Below are 19,554 nucleotides of genomic sequence, written 5' to 3' on the forward strand. Positions count from 1 at the left end.
TTGAATGGATTATAGTACACCAGTGTAAACAAACTATTGACAAGCGTGCCCATGCCAGCTGCTTGACTGTCCTTGAGGTTTTGATTGAGTTTCACGTGACTACACTGTCAACTCTATAGACTTACTGATTTGGTGGCCATGAAACTTCCTATGTAGCATCACCTACTTCACTGATGAATCTATATACTAATGGTTCGAAGATTTCCAAAATGCCCATGTGACACTAGTATGAAACTTCTCTAACACTTCATCAACACAAGTGTGAAAAAATATGTTTAAAACCATATCCAGTATTTTCACTATCAACAAAGTTTCATGGAGAGGATCAATAAACACATAGCTTATGCCATAACAACTTACAGAGATTGGAGAACTGACCAGCCTGACGGTGGAAGCAGCAGGTGTCACAACCTGTGGAGCCTTTAAAACTGGTACATCAAGACCTTTAGGAGAGGCTTCATTTGGTTCTGGTGGGCTAGGTTCAGATGAATCCACGACTTCTTCAATGCCACATTGCAGCACATTCGAACTGCGGAAAATCAAAAACATTTGCGTATAATTATAGAACACACTCACAGAAGAGAACTTAATACAGCAGCAATACTTGAAACTGACAGCAGACCCATACTTTTTTTTAAAGCAGTGATTAAGTTTCAAAAAACATAAACACTTAACATAGAAGTTTCTGCTTTACTAAATTTATTATCACTTAATAATCAATAAAAATGTGCAGTTAACTGATACAATTTATTTTTGTTGCATAGCAAGGCTATAACCGTGACAAAAAAAATGCATCATACATGTGGCCCTAGGTGAATTTGTGGGTTTGAACTGACAGTGTAATTAATGCTTTCTTTGCCACCCTACTATCCTGAGATTTGACCAAAACTGGCCATATGTTTTACTGCTGAATTTTTTATGAATGTCAATGCAGACAATGCTTTAACTGTTTATTAATGACATTTTAACTGGTTAATTGCAAAAGTCAAACTTAACAGCAAAATATACAAGAAAATGAAATGCATCACCAACGTGAAAATGAAAATTGCAAATGAATGAAAAGTGTCTTCAGTGAGCTGAGCTCATCATTGGTCATTTTCACTAGAAACTCACAGACGAACCCAGCTCATCCATGGCACGGAAAGGGTTAAACTAGCTATAAACATACACTATACTGGGTTAGAAACCCAAAGATGTTTTGGAGCAGATAGCTGTGAGAAGTGTAATGACTCGGGTAAATTTTTATTCCCAGGAAGAGTCTCAAACATATTCTTGTTTTAAAGCAATATAGCAGTAAAGAAAGTTTCTACATCCAGCAACTTAGAGCATAAATAATTCCAGAACAATTAGCTTGCAAGTATTTTCCACAATACTAATCATAAACATTGGCCAAGTGCCATTAATTGTGTGTTCAAGAATTGCTACACCATGATCTCTACAGTGGCTTAGCATTGTGGATTTCCAACTTTCAAAGTTGCAAGACACTCGTGAAGCTATTGGTAGCTCCACGAGTGTCACAACGTCAGTGCATCAACAAAGCTAATTGCTTACATTTCGTTCAGCCCCCAGCACTCTGCAGCGCGTGCACAACTCATTAACTACACTCTGTAGCATGTCAAAGGTGCAGTTTTTGGAGCCCTAGCTGTTTTATCACACAAAAAAAGAGGGGCCCATTCTTGTAGGCTTTAGTAATGAATTTTTTAGTCTACTATCATGGTTAAAATAACATGCTATATGCCAACAGAAAGATAAAAAAAAGGAAGTACTTTCTCAAGATTATGTGTGCAAGCAATATGTGTCCTAAATGATCCAATGTTTTGTATGCTACCCTTAGATGTAATTTTTCTTTCCTGAGTATTCATACAATATATATTTCATTTTTTCATTTGTAACTATGTTTTGCAATCATGTTTTCTAAACATTTTCGTGGTTCTCGCATCTTGGTGTACTGCTGTATTTGCCTGTACTTCACCTCAATTGTTTTCCTGTAGTGCTTTTTTTTTTCTTTCTTTCTTTTTCTAATGCCCCCCTTTACTCAATGCTTTGCATATGCCCTGTAAGGTATTTTCAAATAAAATAAAACAAAATATAAACCTCAAAAAGACATGTTAGAGCTTAATATGTAACATGTTTTGCAAAAACAAACTTTATTGGAAGGTTACCATTTTTTTTTACAATGAGACTGTTACAATCTTACACTGATAATATAAAAAGAAAAATGAAAAGAAAAACAATTCTTACTAAATATTAAAAAAACAAACAATGTTCTACTCCGACTGCCTACAGTGCTTGAACGTTTCAATTGTTTTAGCTCATAAGGGACATGATCTAGGAAAAAAAAGTTTTCTGCTTAGCAGAAACTGCTTCTTTCCAGTAGGAACCACAAATATTGGGCTAAATGTTTTCAGCAGTGTGTTTTCAAAAATCATCCAACTGAAGAGTAAAATAAGCCGTCAGAGAAAAAAAGCAACAAAAGACCGAGCGAAGATATCTAGCCTGTCTGCACAGTTAAGAGTGCAAGTTGCCGAAGCAAAAAGTGATATTGGGAGGAAATGTTCTGGCATTATATGTCCCAGGAAGAAAATGATTCATGTAGTATTGCTGTCAATAATAACGTGATCACTGATTCTGCAGGGATTGCCTGCTGTTATAACAGATTTTTTTCAGTTGGTGTTCTCTGTACCACCACAATCTGATGGTGCGCTATCCCACTCAACATCTCAAGCTCAAAAATTCCAGGCGCAGTGGGTAGTTATGAAATAATTTTAGCACTTCCATTGCACATAAACAGCAAAACATGGGTAGGACAAGATGGTATTCTCAACACCTTTTTGAAAAGGTGTGCCAAATGGGTGGAACTGCATTTAAAAGTTATATTCGATGCATCACTTGCTCAGAGCACAGTCCCTAACGACTGGCTTATAGGCAAGTTCGTACCAGTGCACAAATCAGGTGGTAAGCCAGAAAATCGAAAATTACAGGCAAATATCATTAACATGTGTATGCTGCAAGCTATTCGAACATGTAATATCTAAATCGATCTACACCTACCTTGAGAACACCAGGTCATTGTCAGCTAATCAGCATGGACTCCAACATCGTCTTTCTAAAGTGACACGACTCCTTGAAACAATTTATGATTTGCAAACTCATTAAATAATAATAAGCAGATCGACGCAGTCTGTCTTGACCTCTCAAAGGCTTTTAATAGATTACTCCCTGCTGAATTCATTATACAGTTAAACCACAATATAACGAAGTAGGTAAAATTGAAAATTTGTTATATAGAAATTTCGTTGTATTGAAATTCTACTTTTTATGCAAATAAGTACAGTCGCCGATCAATATTCCTTACACGAAAAGGGGCCGCAGAATTTTCTGAATTATCGGGCAATAAAAAAAAGCTAATTTCAATAAGAAAACAATTCATTTTGGTGAATTTGGGAGTTGGCGATGAGTGATACGGTTTCATGCCACGTCGATGATATCTTCACATCAGCAGTACGAATTAAGCGAAGCCAGCCACACATTCGCGTGCACTCCGCTCCTGCAGCTCATAGTGTTATCTGCACTGGGATGATGCTATCATAAAAAGCACCGGTAGCGGGGAGTGAATGCTTCGTCTGCCTATCGCTCCAAGTCACCTAAACTCGAGATTATGCAACCTCCAATACTAAAAGTGCGGGAAGACAGCTTACACAATGCCACGCTCTCTCGGCATGTCCACTCTTTGCACACACGGCAGATTACTTCCAAAGGGCTAAATATAGTCTGACGTAGCATGAGTGCACGCACACGTTACGTCACGTTGGCAAGAACAACAGCGTCTATAGTTCGGCCGATGATTCGACGCATTGGTGCCGCCAACTTTACCAGACGCGGCCAACGTGTTCCGACGCGCCCGATGTTGAGTGATGCTCACCCATACGCTGATAACGTTAGACTATAAACGCGCTTTAAAGCAGGGTGTGCGGCTGCGTATGTGCTCAGCCGTGCTGAGTGCGCAAGAAGGCGGCACTTGTGAAGCCACCGTCTTTCTTGCCTCACCCTCGCACTTTCACTCGTGCCTAAAGCACAAAGTGAGTGGGGCGCAATGGGAGCTTATCGCACTTGGACTTTTAATGCGATAGCTTTAAGGAGCCCATGCCACAGAAAATCCAGCGTCGACGTCGAACATCGTTTTGGCAAAAAGATTTTCGAACCACCCATACCCAGGCCCTCCATGTGACGCAAGGAATTTACTGAACTAATTTAATTTATCAAGCGATAATACGTGGAAAAATCAAACTACGACTTACACACAACCTACAGACATGATAGCTCTCGGATTATAATTTGACTATATGAGAAAACATAATTTTGTAACGCAAAAACTCAAAGAAACCCCTTTTCTGCCATTCGTGTGCCCAACGCTGTAGTAGACGCTGTGGTTGTCTCTACCCTGTACGGAGCGGCGGGCGAGGAGGACATCGAGTCACTCTAACACACACTAGTGGGAAACCAGAAAGAAATTAGTATCTCAAGAAAAGTTATCAGAAGTGCATAAAGTACAATTTCAGGCAATACGAAATTGTATCCCAGCAAAATAACTCTCCCTGCGCATCTGTTCATGTGACGGTACACATATTGGTTGCACTGTCTCACCATCAAGCGACGCCACGTGCCATTCTTGCACCACTTTCAGAGCCAAACAAAAAAAAAATTCCTTGTTTATGGAATACAAGCATGCTCGTTTCCGTCAATATGACTGCTCAGACTCCCACCACAATCTAAAGACATGTTTCGAGCGGCAGACAGTCCCTTTAACCCGGCTTCTAGATGCAGGCATGAGTTTTTCCCCCCTACTTTTCTATTGGACATTCAAACACAACCGAAACACCCATCTATGCCATATTGGAGGGGCAGCCAGAGCACATGCCAGATCACAGCACCATCAAGACGGGTGCTCTAAGAAAATTAACACAGGAGTATAGAAATGACACATGACACTCCTTGAGGGAGCCTGAAAGGGGAAAGGAGAAGCATATAGGAAACACGTGAGCTGAAGTGCCTGGTATCAAATAAAGGGACAAGGTTTCATGTACTAGTTCACAATGTGACAACATGTGAAGCAAAGGCTAGTGTCACTATATTAAAAAAGGAAAAATAAAGAAATAAATTAGTGACCTAGAAGCCCTAGGCTAATAAAGAAATTATTTTTGATGAATAACAGGGGTTCTTGGCAGTGGCTAATTCATGGGGTGACAACCATTTCATTATGTTTTACAGCTGTATGCCAACTCATGTAATCCATCATATATTGAAATTACTATAGGGAAATTACACACTGCAATCATTTAGCCACCACTATAATTAAGGATAGTACTTATATTTTTCTGCTGATTAGGCATGAATTTACGAAGAAAGTCCAATGCAGCTTTTTTTTGTTGTTCTTTAGGGGTCCAATATGTTGTGTACTATCTTAACAATGTTTCACTAAAGCAATTAAGTGTGTTATATTGATAAATTTATTTCATTCTTCAATTTCTGGCATTTAAAGAAATCATAACACTTTTGAGTACGTGTGTCACTAAACCTAGACGATGATGATGGAGAAATAGCATCCAACATCTGAAGTTATTTCTTATATTCTAAAAATTACTTTTTGTGAGCAACGTTCCGAATTGTGAAAATTAGAGGCTGAATGAGATTCACTGTTACCGTAGAACTTGCAACAGTGTGAGGCCCAAAAACATTATTGTAAGAATCTACAAGGCCATTTGAAGGCAGAAGGATGTAGTCTAGGCAAATCCATGTACTTCCATCATTCTCCTGCTGGCTGAACAGCAACACTGGAGTAGCAAGTAGACAACTGAGCCAAAATTCCTTCTAGTATTCTTAGTACAGAATTCAATTATGTAATTCTCTTGAAACTTTCAGAGTCAAATTGAAAATGTAATTACTTTTATAAGGAAAAAAGCCATACTTGTTTATATAATTTTGAAACTGGGTCTTTCCATCGGATCCACAGAATATGTTCTGCATGGTACTAGATGGTTTCTTAACCCTTTCAGGGTCGTTTTTTTTTTCGCCATAAGCGACCGCCCAGGGTCGATTTTTTTTATTGTAGACTCCAATTCTTCTGAGGGACCTATTTCAAAAAAAATTTACTGTAATTTTTCTAGAGTGACCGTAAAGTGAGAAAAAAATATTTTGCATTGGTATATATGTACTTTTCTTTCATGAATAACAACAATAAAAAGGAAATAAACTTATAAGAATTAAAAATTTGATGCATTGTTATAGTTCAAGGCTTAGAATATCTGCACACGCAAATATTTCGCCAGTCTCAAATGTTCCTGCTCTTACACTAATATTTACATCCATAGCCTAATCGAATCGCGTAGGTAAGCACACCCAGGAAAACTATGTGGTTGTGTGCCTGTAAAAAAAGCAACACGTGTGACAAACTTCTGCTAATGTTCATGTTATCGCCAATCATAGGCAATTAGATATTACGAGTATCCCGCAAAAATAAAAAGGAAATGCATGCACGGCGGCATCCTTCCTATGCTCACCCCTGTGAGCACTAAACGAGCGAGAAACAGGCGGCTGCCCTTTCAGCGATTGGTAACGAGATAGCCATCAGTTTTGCGAGTGCAAGAAGCCGAAACCGCCCGCAGAACAAAACCCAAACTGCTGCCCACCCACGCGCGCGCCAATGTGCGAGTGGTAGTATATAGACGTGCTAGAGCAAACTAGCTCTAAAACAAACCATGCACCGAAAACCGAAAGAGGGAGGTGTGAGAAAAAAATTCCCTGTATTCCAACATAGTGGCAGCACAAGCCAGGAAATAAAAAAATTAGGAATTTGGCACGCTTTTTAAATGTACAGACGGCGCCGTAAATACATGGCATCGACCATTTTGGACTTGTTTACGGTGCCGTATATTTACGTCACTGACCCTGAAAGGATTAAAGAATGTTGGCATTGGCAACATTTATGCGAATTTGCAGTGTCTCATGACTTGCATCACACGCCGGCATGCTATGCATGGAGGTGAAATAAAGTGATATAGTGCTTGGATAAATCTGAACCACACTTTCTTCAAACACCATGAATGGGCATCCCTCCCCCCTAAATGTCATATCACTGCAATTAGTCAGGTCAGTGCAGTGCCGTACAATTTCAGCCAATTTTCTGCTTTTGACACAATTTAGCACAGAAATCAGTACAACTCTCAAAATGGTGTAAATGGCACAGTTGTCATGATCTTGGATTTAAAATGAAAGATATAATTTTGGGTTTTACATGCCAAAACCACATTATAATCATGAGGCACACCATAGTGGAGGGCTCTGGATCAAGTTTGACCACCTGGGGTTCTTTAATGTGCACCTAAATCTAAGTGCACGGGCATTTTGTATTTCGCCCCAATCGAAATATGGCCGGTGCCAACGGGATCAAACCCCCGATCTCGAGCTCAGCAGCTCAACACCATAACCACTGGGCTACTGCAGCGGGTCATGATCTTGGATCATATTAATTCAGCTACATTACTCTTCCAGGCAATAAATTTGCCCTCACAGCCTGCTGAAGAATTCCACTGGAGAGAACACACAATTAATGCTGTCATTTTGTTGTAGGTTTCCTCATTACTTCGAAACTTTGCAATAGATGGCTGCTAAATGGTCAACCTTTCTACTAGTACTGAAAGCATGCGGTCACCTCTCTGCATCCGGTAAAGAGTCGAGCAAACACAGAGGCTCCATGGCATCTGTGGCACTAAGAGGACTGGACACTACAGGAACAGCATCCAAATCACTAGAGAACGCTGGTGAAGCCGACGACTGCGTAGGTGTCAAAGGTGTAGAGACCACAACTGGCCTCGGGGACTGGGCAGCAGTCATCGGCTCTGCAGCAACGGTGCTGCCTGTGTCACCAAGCTCTTCCATCAGGTCAGTCACATCGTGAATTACAGGGCCTTCAGAATACTGGGAACTTCCAGGCTGCACAAAGAAAAAACGAGACACCATTAAAATTCAATGGTCTTAAAATTGGTCAGAAAAGTGGAAAAAAAAGTTTCTCACACTGTAAACCAAGACTTACTCATGAGCTATATTACCGTTAACATGGAACTCATGATAATTAATTTCTCGGCATAGTTTTCATTATAGCTATTTTGCTGGTGGCTCACTTGGCAACATTTATCTATGGACTATTTATGTCTCGCTTTTGTCGGCCATGTTCAAGGGGTTGTTCTTTGTTCCAACTTCTCAGTGCCTGGCAAACACCCTGCCTTAATTAAACAGAATGTGGCAGCACTGCTGTTGCACTGCCTTAAAAGCTTCTCAGGCTTGCCCCTTGACTACAGTTCTTTTCTAAACTGTTGCTACTGCTTGTACATGGCAAGTATAGATGCAAGCTAGCACCACACGTACAGGGTTTGTCTGGAAATTAGAAGTACTGATTTTTTCCCACCAAAAAGTGGTGAAGGAGCGGGATGTTACTGCGCTAATTGGGTGGTGGGGGGGTCTTAGCTACGAGCGCACCAGTTGCCAGTCATCTGCAAGCCTTCACGGAGTGTAGATCGAGTTTAAAGTGAACCCCTTCAAAATGCCTTGTCATCTGCACAATGAATTGTTTGTCAGAGCTGCATTATGCGGTGAAGTGCGGAGAAGTAAAACTTTCATGGATTTCTTGACCAAACATGGCATCACACAGCTTCCCCAACCACTCTACAGCCCAGACGCTGCTCCTACAGACTTCTTCCTGTTCCCCTAACTGAAAAGGGTCATGAAAGGAATGTACGATGGCTCAGACCAGGCCATTCAAGAGGCTGTAATGAGGGAGCTGTAGAGCATTCCAGTTTTTGCATTCCAGGGAGCCTTCAATGATTGGCATAGTTGCTGGAAATGCTGTGTTGATGCAGAAGGGGCATATTTTGAACACTATTAAATCGATGTGTCAAAATTGTGAATAAATTAAAACAAAAATTCAGTCCTACTATTTTCCAGACAAACCCTGTATTTGCTGAACTACTTAGTGTGTACTTGCTCTTAGATAAGTATTCTCGCCCAATCAGTTTTAGGGATAGCACTTTCAATGGATGCTGATTGGATACGCCAGTGGGCAAAATGCCTCATTCCAGTGAGGCATCACTGTATGCCATATGCAAAAATGAAGGCATCTCCAAATGTGATCAACAGAGAATACAGCCCCCTGCTTAACTTATATGAGTTTCATGTAATCTCGACATGGACATACATCCCCATTCATGTGCAGCTTACATTTGTGTTGAGTCTTGGTTACTTTATTAATGACCTTTCCGTTGTATTGTTGCAGCTGTTATTACCTTAATGTAGATCCAACATTCCACCTGTGCAAGTCTTCATTTTCAAGGCACTATAGTTTACTTACAGCATGACAGAACAACTAAAAAGCAATAAGGTTCTTTCCAAATCGTTCAGAGCAAAGCCAACAAAAGAAAAGGTGTATGACTAGACACGGGGAGATGCCCCAAGATCACACTTTTTTGGCTTTGCTTGGCTGCAGTGCATTGGCCTTCTGACTTAGAGAAGTCGAAGCACAGGTGTGAGTTGATTATTGATGAATTTTGCTTGCAATGCTCATCATGACCTCCGTCACCTCAAGGAGCAGGCCCAGTAGGTTATGATTACATGCAAAAGCAATACCTGAAATCTTTTTTTCTGGGCATGTCAGTAAGTGCAGAAAACATTATTGTTGTTAACACTGTGAACAGATTGCAATGACATTTGTTTCTGAATTGGATGCAGCTCTGTTTAATCAGGCATAATTAATCTGACCCTGTCTTCTTCCTCTTCTCTTGGTGTACTCTTTCGTTCTCTTTCACGAGCGTTACATGGGCCTCCCCTTTGTCGTCAACCCTCCTGGGTTGACATCGTACCATGATGTTCACAGATGTCGTCTCAATGTAGTCCACTGTAGCACAGAGTCTTTAAAATGCCTTGCTGGTGTGTGGTCTTCACAACCTTGTAGGGTCCTGTAAAGGGAGCCTTTGATCCTTGCAGACCCCTCCAAACAAGCACGTAATCTCCTACTTGTATGTTCGGTCATTTTACTGAATGTCGGCGGTCATAATATCTTTGCGAGGCAGTCCTGTATCTTGCTCTTTGGTCTTCAGATTTCTTTTGTTCTTGCAGCACCAACAGATTCATAATTCCCAACAGGTGGTCTGCGGGAAGCCATTCCGATTTGCCATGGTACGCAAAGTACAGTGTGCACCCCAAGCCTCCTGGCTCGTGAGCGACTTCGAAAGCAAACTGCTGTATGTCACTCACCCACCTGGCCAGTCATCCTTTAGGTTGTGAGATTAGGAATGTATGTCAGTGCTTGGTTGTCAGTGAATAGGCTGAAGTGTTTGCCTTCCAGTTTGCTTTCAGGTACGTCCTGAAATAATGAAAGGCCATTACAACTGCCAATGCTTCTTTTTCCATCATTGGGTAGTTAACTTCTGCCTTAGTAAATGTGCATGAGTAATGTTCAATGACTCTGAGCTGTCTCTTTGGACACTCACTCTCATCTCACCGGTATAGTGCAGCGCCACTACTATAATGGGAAGCGTCGGTGTTTAACTCGAAGGGTTTTGAGAAGTCCAGTATCGTCAGCACCAGGTCAGATGACATAATTTTTACGAGCTCCTGATGAGTCTCTTCGCATTCAATAGTCCACAAAAATGGAGCATCTTTTCGTGTCATCATTTTCTCTGAATTCGGTCTTTAGGGCGTAGTCCTTCATAAAAGCCCTAAAATGTCCAGCGAGCCCCAGGAACACTCAAAGAGAATGCACATCATATGGTTTGGTCAGCTGAGAGGTGTGCTTGACAGACCCTTCTTTCATGCTTTTTGCTTATTCCTCAAGTACTATCCTTAGGAAGACAATAATATTTTTAAAGAATTCGCTCTTCATTAAGTTAATCTTTAGCTCAGCTTTGCTAAGTGCCCCTAGTACCCGGGACAGATGCGAGCAGTGGTCATCACAAGCCTTTGAGTAATGATGATGTGATCCACATACATGTTGTGCAAAATTCTGATAAATTCGCTAAGCATGCTGGTCATGATCTTCTGAAACCGTGCACTAAAATTTTTTCAACCAAGAGGGAGTCGGATGTATTTGAAAATGTCGAAAGGAGTAACAAGCGCCGTGAATTGCGTTAGCCTTCTTGCAGCGGAATCTGCCAATAAACTTTGCAAAACTTGATGCGGGAAAACCATGTACATCTGCCTTTCTCGGCAATAATATCATCCATTCTTGGCATAGGGTATGGGAATAAATCTGCCTGACAGTTTACAAGTCTACAATCAGTGCACATCCTGAAAGTTCCATCATCTTTGGGCACAATTGTAATCAGAGATGCAAAGGTTGATGGTCGAATAATTTCAGCATTTAGCAAGCCCTGTAACTGTTCTTTTAGCCATTTCTTCTTTTCATAGGACATCCCACAGGGCTTTCTTTTAACAGGTGTCATGTCACCGTGCTTGAATGGCACCTCACTTATGTTCACTGGAGGAGGGTAAATCAGCTCCGGGAACTGTGTCGGTACATTTTAACTCTCTCTGACCAACCTGACATGCATTTGAGAGTCTGTACATGCCTTCAACTGGAATGTCTCGACCGGGATGTCAACAATGACTTCATCGCGCCATGTGATAGTTATCTTTAATTTCTTCATGTCAGGGCATGCCAGTATAAAATTAAATGTGGTGCCATGAACGAGTAGTGCTTCTATAGTTATATTGTTTGTTTGAAATTCCACGCACACGCGTGTCCACTTGTCTAGTACTCGAGAACATCCATTGTAACTGTGTAGTTTGACAACTTTGCCACTGAGTATTTGATCTTGCAAAATCAGTAGAGAATTAACTATGAGGACTGATGCTCCAGTGTCAACTGATACTTCAATGGCATTTCCATTGATTCTCATCTGTGCGTACAGTAGGTCTGCCGCAGACTTCGCCAAGCAAATGCTTTCTTTTGGCGTCTCCAAAGAGAACGAAAAGTTTGGGCTTACCAGCTAATTTACTTGTCCCGGCTGTCGAGTCATTTCATTGGCTGAGTGAATTTCAGCATAATTCACTGTAGTACTGCGGCCATAGGGCACCTGGTTTTTTGGGGATTCAATGGTACAGCTTCGGCTAATGATGTTGCTTTCTTAGTCATTGGCTAGTAAAAGGTCATCGGAAATGTCTTTCAGTGACTGTTGGAGTTCATCCAATGTCACAGGTTGTCTCATCGTGATTAGATGCTGATAACTCTTTGTCAATCCAAGAATAACCAGTGGCACAATTGATGATTCCCGCAGGTCGGGGTCGACTCATTGCAAAAGCCAACATTTTTCGTAGAAGTACTAGTTGACAGATCCTTCTCAATGCTTGAATGTAATAGCCTTTCCCCGCATTCTATGGGATTCAAAGCGAAGGCTTGTGGAAAGCTAGCTTGCCATTCAACCCATGTTGCATCTGTATTGATCGGTATGCAGAACTCGAACCATTTCTTTGCATTTCCTAAAAGGATATGGTTGATAAGTTCTTGCACCTCTGATTTGTTGATCGGAGTGTTGACAACAATATAGTCAGAAGCTGCCACTGCACTTGCTGTTGCTGATTTTTCAATAGGTGTTGTATGAGATGGCCAGCAGCTTGAGTTTCACTTTTAACTACAGTTTGGATACTTGAACTGTAAATCCAGTGTTGGAAGTCAGTCACACGCATATTCACTCTGACTGAGCCAACAAATTCGAGATTTTCAAGTGCTGAATTGGCTGAATTGGCTAAGTAGGACAAGAGGTTCAGTGTGCTGACCTTTTCAGGTAACTCGATGGCATTGTCTCCATCTTCCTGGTAGTTCCTCGCCAGTAGATGACTATCTTCATATTGGGCAATGGTGAACGACACCCACATGGTTCAAAACTGTGACTGCGCCAACATGTAACAGTCCGTTTAATCAGACATCATTAATCTAACCCTTTCTTCTTCCTCTTCTCTTCTCTTGGTCTCTCCTGTGTGCTTTTACCTTCTCTTTCACAAGCATTACACATCTTCTATGATTTGACATCTCTTCAGCTATCTCAAAAGCATTCACTGAATATATAAATTGGTGCCAAAAAACATGCACTCGTCAAGAATTAAAAAAAAAAAAATAGAGAACGTGATGTTTCAGGCCCCGTATGGGTCCCTTGATCACAATGAAGATATAAGCATGGGCGCGCGACTATTCATGGGTGAGGTGGTGCAGCGTGCGGGTGTATATCTCGGGAAGATTACCCACATCCTGTTTATTGTGTGTTTAGTTGATTGAATGTACTAAGATTCTAAACGCAAATGGGCAGATAAGTGTTTTTTGGTTGTTATGATGGCTGCCGAGTCCCAATCAACGTCGTGTCCGGTTAGTTCGCGATGTTCCGCCAGGGCGTTTGCGGCTGTGTGGCCCTTGACGTCATTCATGTGTTGTTTCAAGCGCCATTTAAAATTTCTGCCCTCTCACCGATGTACGACATGTCACACTCTTTGCATGGTATCTTGTGGATCACTCCCGGGTAGTCAGTGTGCTTCAAAGGCTCTCTTGCGCAAACCAGCTGTTGGCCAAGTTTTCAGGTAGGCACGCGGGCGATTTGCACACCGTAGCTCTTAAAAATTCTTGCAATGACTTTGCTTGTTCCCAGTGAGTAAGGTACCGCTGCGCTCTTCACTGTTTCTTTCTCCGTTTCACAATGAAGCTTCGCTGATTTGCGCTCCTGCATTCTGAGCAGTTGTAAAGGGTAACCATTGTTTAACAGGTCCCGTTTCACAACCTGCAGCTCTTGCCTATGTTTCGTGGGGCTGGAGCAGACACAGAATGCCCAGGAAAAGAATGATGCTGCGACAGATCACTTTCGCCCCATTGGGTGCGTCGCAGCAGCACTCTTTTCCCAGGCATTCCACGCCTACTCCAGCCCCACAAAACATAGGCAAGAGCTGCAGGTTGTGAAAAGGGACCTGTTAAACAATGGTGACCCTCTACAACTGCTCAGAACACAGGAGTGCAAATCAGCGGGGTAATATTCCCAAGATATACCCACACGCTGCGTCACCTCACCCATAAATAGTTGTGTACCCATGCTTATATCTTCATTGCGATCAAGGGACCTGTACAGGGCCTGAAATGCATGTTCTTTATTTATTTTTTTATTCTTGGCGAGTGCATGTCTTTTTGGCACCAGTATGTTTCCTCGCCAGACAAGTTTTCATCGAACACTTGACAATCTATAAATTGTTATCAATGGCATAAGAAACAATACACATTGGGAAGGGCCAGTCTATGCAATGGTAGGGCTTGTACATTTATATACATGAACAGGAACCAGCTGCACACACAAAACAATCTTTTGCACTGAAAAACTTCGGTGTTGTGGTCACAGTATAGCAAGTTAAAACGAAGGATGTTGGGCATGCTGATTTCTTTGTCCTCTCATGTTCATTTCAAGTTTTTAACGCACTGGTCGCCACAACCTGCAGAACCGACCAGATCAAAGTTACATCCTACTATGTCAGAAAAAAAAAAGAGAGAGAATGGCTGCTTAAACAGAATTAATGGAAATTGAGGGTTTTGTTGCCACACCTCAGAAAGAAAAACACTACAACCGGGTAATGTAGGCCTGTGTAGGCATAATGGGCAGGACATTTCTCTCGGCACTGTCCCTACCGAAGGGAAACAGAAAAGCTGAAAAGGAATTGAGGATGTAGACATTAAACTCTTAATATACTTCCATTCATATCAGGTAATTTTAACCCCTTATGGATGAGTGTTGCTTACAGGCAAGACAACAGAGAAAAATTGTTTTCTTGCCGAGTGTTGGTTTTGAGTATGGAGGTTCTGACAAAATGTCTTTGGCAAACACTGAATGACAAGCAGGAAATGCAATTTGTTGAATTAGAGCAGGAACAGAAGATGAAGAAGAAGTTTGGCATGTAACTCGCTTTCTTTTCAAAGCAGTCAGAAGAGAAATATCAATGCAATTCCCCTGCTGTAATGGTACAACACAGGTAACATAGAGCAAATGCAATCATCTTGGCTTCACATTCCATGAGAACTATTTCTACAGGTTCCACAGGAAGCCATAGGTGGCATGGGGGCAAACTCGTTTTCAGTTTTCTAAATTATGGGGTTTTACGTGCCAAAACCACGATCTGGTTATGAGGCACACCGTAGTGGGGAACTCCGGAAATTTGGACCACCTGGGCTTCTCTAATGTGCACCTAAATCTAAGAACACCGGTGTTTTCACATTTAGCCCCCATCGAAATGTGGCCGCCGTGGCCGGGATTCGATCCCACGTCCTCGTGCTTAGCAGCTCAACACCATAGCCACTAAGCAACCACGGCGGGTTTGCAGTGTTCCACCACCATGGTATTGCCCACCTATTTCAATGAAGTTTCCACAAAATATTTCTTTTTGTTGAATATCCTTAATCTCGGTGTATTTAGTCCGTTAAAATAAGCATCTTTTGGGGGGTACTTTTATGTCACCTCCTTAAAGGGTAAATAAATTACTTCAGGAATATTCTCATGGAGCAGTGGAGCATGATGTTGAAGACATGCTGTCTATTAACAAATGATTTGGTGCGAAAAACGTGTGTCTTGTTCAAGCAGTCATCTTGTGTTGCCGCAGTCTGTAAATACCCTGTAAATACACCTATGGTTCACTAATTCTGCCCCATGGCAATATATTCTTACAAGACGTGCTTAGGTTTCACAAAATGTTTCAGGGCCCCTTTAAATAAAAAATAAAATAAAAGACTGATAGAAAACTGTTAAAATCTAGCTCCTGGCAAATGCTCTTGCTTCCTTCAAGTGATTCATCAACAAAACGTACTGAAGTGACCTGGTAGTCAGTAACAAAGGCACCCTTGGTCAGTCGGGGCATCTTGGAGGTAGAGCTGGGACTATCATGTAGCATCAGTGGCATCTTGCGCTTTACAGTAATGTTGCGGTTGGCCTGCACCATGGTGACAAGAAATTGGATAAGCTTCTCGACAATCTGCTGCTGCTTCATGTGCTTCTGGCGCAGGCGGGCAACTTCCCGCCAGAGAGCCTCATTTTCTTTTTTCATGTCGGCAAGCAGTTGGTCCATCCGCTCTTGGCGATCCTGCATGTTGCCTGCACTGGTTAGTAGCTCCTTGAGGACCTCATTGTGAGCCTGTCCATCTTCAGGACCCTGACCCCCGGCCCTGCTGGATGGAACCTGCAAAAGCATTTGACTGTCAGTCCATGATCAATTCTTTTGCAGGGTAGAGACTACCATAAGTAGATTGATGATAGCTCAGATGAAAGATATGTAAGTTGATGAATTTATCAACATAAGTTATTACCATTACAACAATTCATCACTTGTGAAACATCCAATGTTTAAAAAGAAAACATGCAAGGCCGCTCTTTTCTGCTTTAAATGACTGCATATGAATGCAAAATTTGACACTTTAGCTAGTATTATCCTACAAAGACCCAATGACAACTTCCCCAATCTTCCCACAAGCATCCTTCATGTCTTCTCTATTGCTGTGATATGTTAATTAGCTCAGCACCAAATAAATTTCTAGCCAGCCCAGCTGTTTGCTTCAATCCCAGTGACTCAGTAGTGTGTGCTTATTTTTGCAGTAACATTTTTGTTCTCCATTGATTGCATATACTGTACTCATTTGCAATTGTGTATGCTGGATAATCAGGGGCATTTTGCAATGCCTCAAAAAGTAAAGACTAAAATTTAATTGTAAAACCTTGTTAAAGCGAAGCTCAAGGAAAAGCCGAACTTACTTCATTATATATCCATTACTTTATTACAACAGATGTCCACACGCATGGCTAACACTGTCCATCAAAGCAGCAGGGGGGAATAGTGGGATGGGTGAGTGGGGGGAGTTACCACTCAATAAGCCATAGATGATGCATAAATCTGCAGCACACTACTGAACAATGGTGCAATGCCGTCTTCTGTCACATCTTTGTCAATGAGAGATCACTGGTTTCTTTAATGCAGCTGTGAACACTAATCCACTTTCACTGTCATCATGTGTGCAGACGTAGCATCACAACAGCTCTAACGTTTTGTAAGTGTGCCAATGAAGTACTGCAAGCAACTAATTTAGCACAACGCAGGTCACTGTATGCAAACGAATTCTTCTAAGCAACGACCATTGCATAAAATGAGACGTTCGTAGTGCTTCACCAGCATGTTCATGAAATGCCAACAAGCTAAACGATCACAAACAGGGTAGCCTGTTGGTGCTATTAACTGGGCTATTAATAGCCAAATTGGGCTACTTTCTTTGTGCTTTACCATCAAAAAGTTTTAGCTGGCTATATGGCTATATTAGGGCTTTCTTTTATAACCCTTGGATGGTGAAATTAATAACATTAGTTTACTGAAGCAAGGTTAGGGTATGGGCTAGTTGGTATTTCATGGTATCAATCGTCACTTACAGCGCATACATAGACGAGGGACAAAAAGGACGATGACAGTGTTTGTCTTTGTCATCCTTTTTGTACCTCGTCTATGTATGCGCTGTTAGTGACAATTGAGTTTAGTTTACTGGCAATAACAGCACTCCGCTGTTATGCAGACATCAAGATAATCCTGCACCACCTTCGAAATCATATGCCATTTGACCATGGTTATTCACACTGTTCAACTCTTTCTCTCTCTTCTGGGTTGCAGTGGTGTCTGCTGCCATATGTCTCATGCCGGTCAAGGGGCTAGAGAGGGAAGAGTTGCCAGTTGCATGTCTATGTAAAGTGGAGGGGCTGAGCACAGCCTCTGCAGCACCTGAAAGCCATTTTTGTCGTCTTTTAACTGTACTGCTCTTTATACCACCAGTGGAAATGCACATTAACTTTAGTTGAGACTCAAGTGTCTCGTCCATTCATTTGCAGAAAGGCCTGGTATATCCAACTCGGACTGAGACTGTATGATACCCTTTTTATTGTCCGAGTCAAGCGGTACTGCACTTCAAGAAATCTGATATTGCTATAATGATCCATAGCAACTCTTCAACTGTCTGGACAGCATTTGCTATGCATTATAAATCTATCCTATTTTTGCTTGCCTGGGTCTGCAGTACCGCTTTTTAAGGATGGCTTTGCCCATGGAAAACAAGTGTCAGAGAGAGAGAGAGAAAGTTGCAAAAATTTGGTTCCAATTGCTGCAGTAGAAGGCGTAATTCCTGACTGCTGCACATTGCAAGTTAGCAAATGTTTTAGATATTTCTAAAAGTCTAACAAGTATATACTTTTGCTGTCACCACTGCCACAAAGTGTGACACTTTTGTTCATTGCTGCAGTTATTAGAAATGAGCAGGGAGCTTTTAAAACAACTACAAGAGTTCAAAGATGAGCTAAGGAATGAATTCAAAAGCTAGAAAGAATCTCTTGAAAGAAACATGCGTGCAGAAGAAAGAGGGCTCTGGGCCAATATAGATGAGATGAAGTAAAGCATGAACATCATCAGTAAACGTCTTGACAATGCTAACTAGCGACTTGGTGCTACCTTGAATGAAAACAATTCTCTTAAGAAAGAAAATTAAGTGCTCCGGCAGCAAGTTTGATCATTCGAGAGGGGTCTGGCTGAATATCAAACCAGTCTTGTGAAATCGGAGCAGTACTCGCGCAACAGAAACCTTGAGATTAAGGGCGTTGCGGAAACTCCGAATTAGTGTTTAGCCGATATCCTTGCTAAAATTGGTGTGGCCATCAGTGAACCTGTCTCCACCAGTGATACAGACGTAATTCACAGGGTGGCAACCAAAGACAAAACAAAGAAGAACATTGTTGTACAGTTCATGAAGTGCGAAAAGCGATACAAAGTCTTAGAGAAGGCAAAGAAAACAAAGCCTTTGAACAGAAGCCTGGGTCTGTTACTAGAAGCATCCAAAACAGAGAAAAAATTCCTGTCTTTGTAAATGAGCATCTGTGCCATTTTTGAAGCGATCGCTTGGTACAGCAGTCACACGCAAGTGCGAACATGGCTGGAAATTTGCCTGGGTCAAAAAGGGTGGCATTTTTGCCCGGCCCGATGAAGCGTCAGCTGTCGTGGCAATAAAATGCAGAGTGATCTGGACAGGATTAGTGCAATAGGATAAGAGTGCGCATGCTTTGTGCGAACACTACGGCTTTCCAGCATGTGCTAACATGGCTATCTATTGCATGCTACCTCAGAACTGTTAAGGCTGGCGTCTGACACCACGTGTTTAAAGGAATTTCAACCGACCATCTCACCCTGCCTCGTCAAAATGAGGCGTGACTTCGCCTGCTATTGTGGGAGTCCTGATCCATGTGCGGAAAGAACTTTCTCTCACCCGACCTTCTTCCACCAGGCCTCATCGAAATGAAGCGTGACTTTCTAATTCGCCATGACCATTTCGAGTGTCTGCCTGTCTGCCGGTAGCCCCACAGTGTACAGGCCTCTTTTGTGTGTGTATGTGTGTGTGAGTATGCGAGTTTAGAGAGACCCTTTTCTCGAATTGGACCTAGAGGAGAACTTCCACGAACCCACAACATGCAGAAG

The 19,554-nt window shown here is 41.8% G+C and overlaps 1 protein-coding gene across 3 annotated transcripts in view; it reads right to left on the reverse strand.

Moving 5' to 3' along the window:
* The window catches only part of LOC139050284 (heat shock factor protein-like), a 143,306-nt gene that overhangs the window by 49,736 nt on the left and 74,016 nt on the right, over positions 1-19,554 (reverse strand). For 2 of the 3 annotated variants that reach the window (XM_070526506.1, XM_070526517.1), the window contains exons 4-6: positions 15,871-16,239; positions 7,709-7,989; positions 361-529 (exon numbers count right to left, since the gene is read on the reverse strand). In XM_070526506.1, coding sequence (XP_070382607.1) covers positions 361-529; positions 7,709-7,989; positions 15,871-16,239 — 819 coding nt within the window. The remainder of the gene's footprint in view (positions 1-360; positions 530-7,708; positions 7,990-15,870; positions 16,240-19,554) is intronic. The other variant, XM_070526511.1, reaches the window with a different exon arrangement.

The sequence above is a fragment of the Dermacentor albipictus genome, chromosome 1, assembly GCF_038994185.2.
Source record: "Dermacentor albipictus isolate Rhodes 1998 colony chromosome 1, USDA_Dalb.pri_finalv2, whole genome shotgun sequence".
NCBI lineage: Eukaryota > Metazoa > Arthropoda > Arachnida > Ixodida > Ixodidae > Dermacentor > Dermacentor albipictus.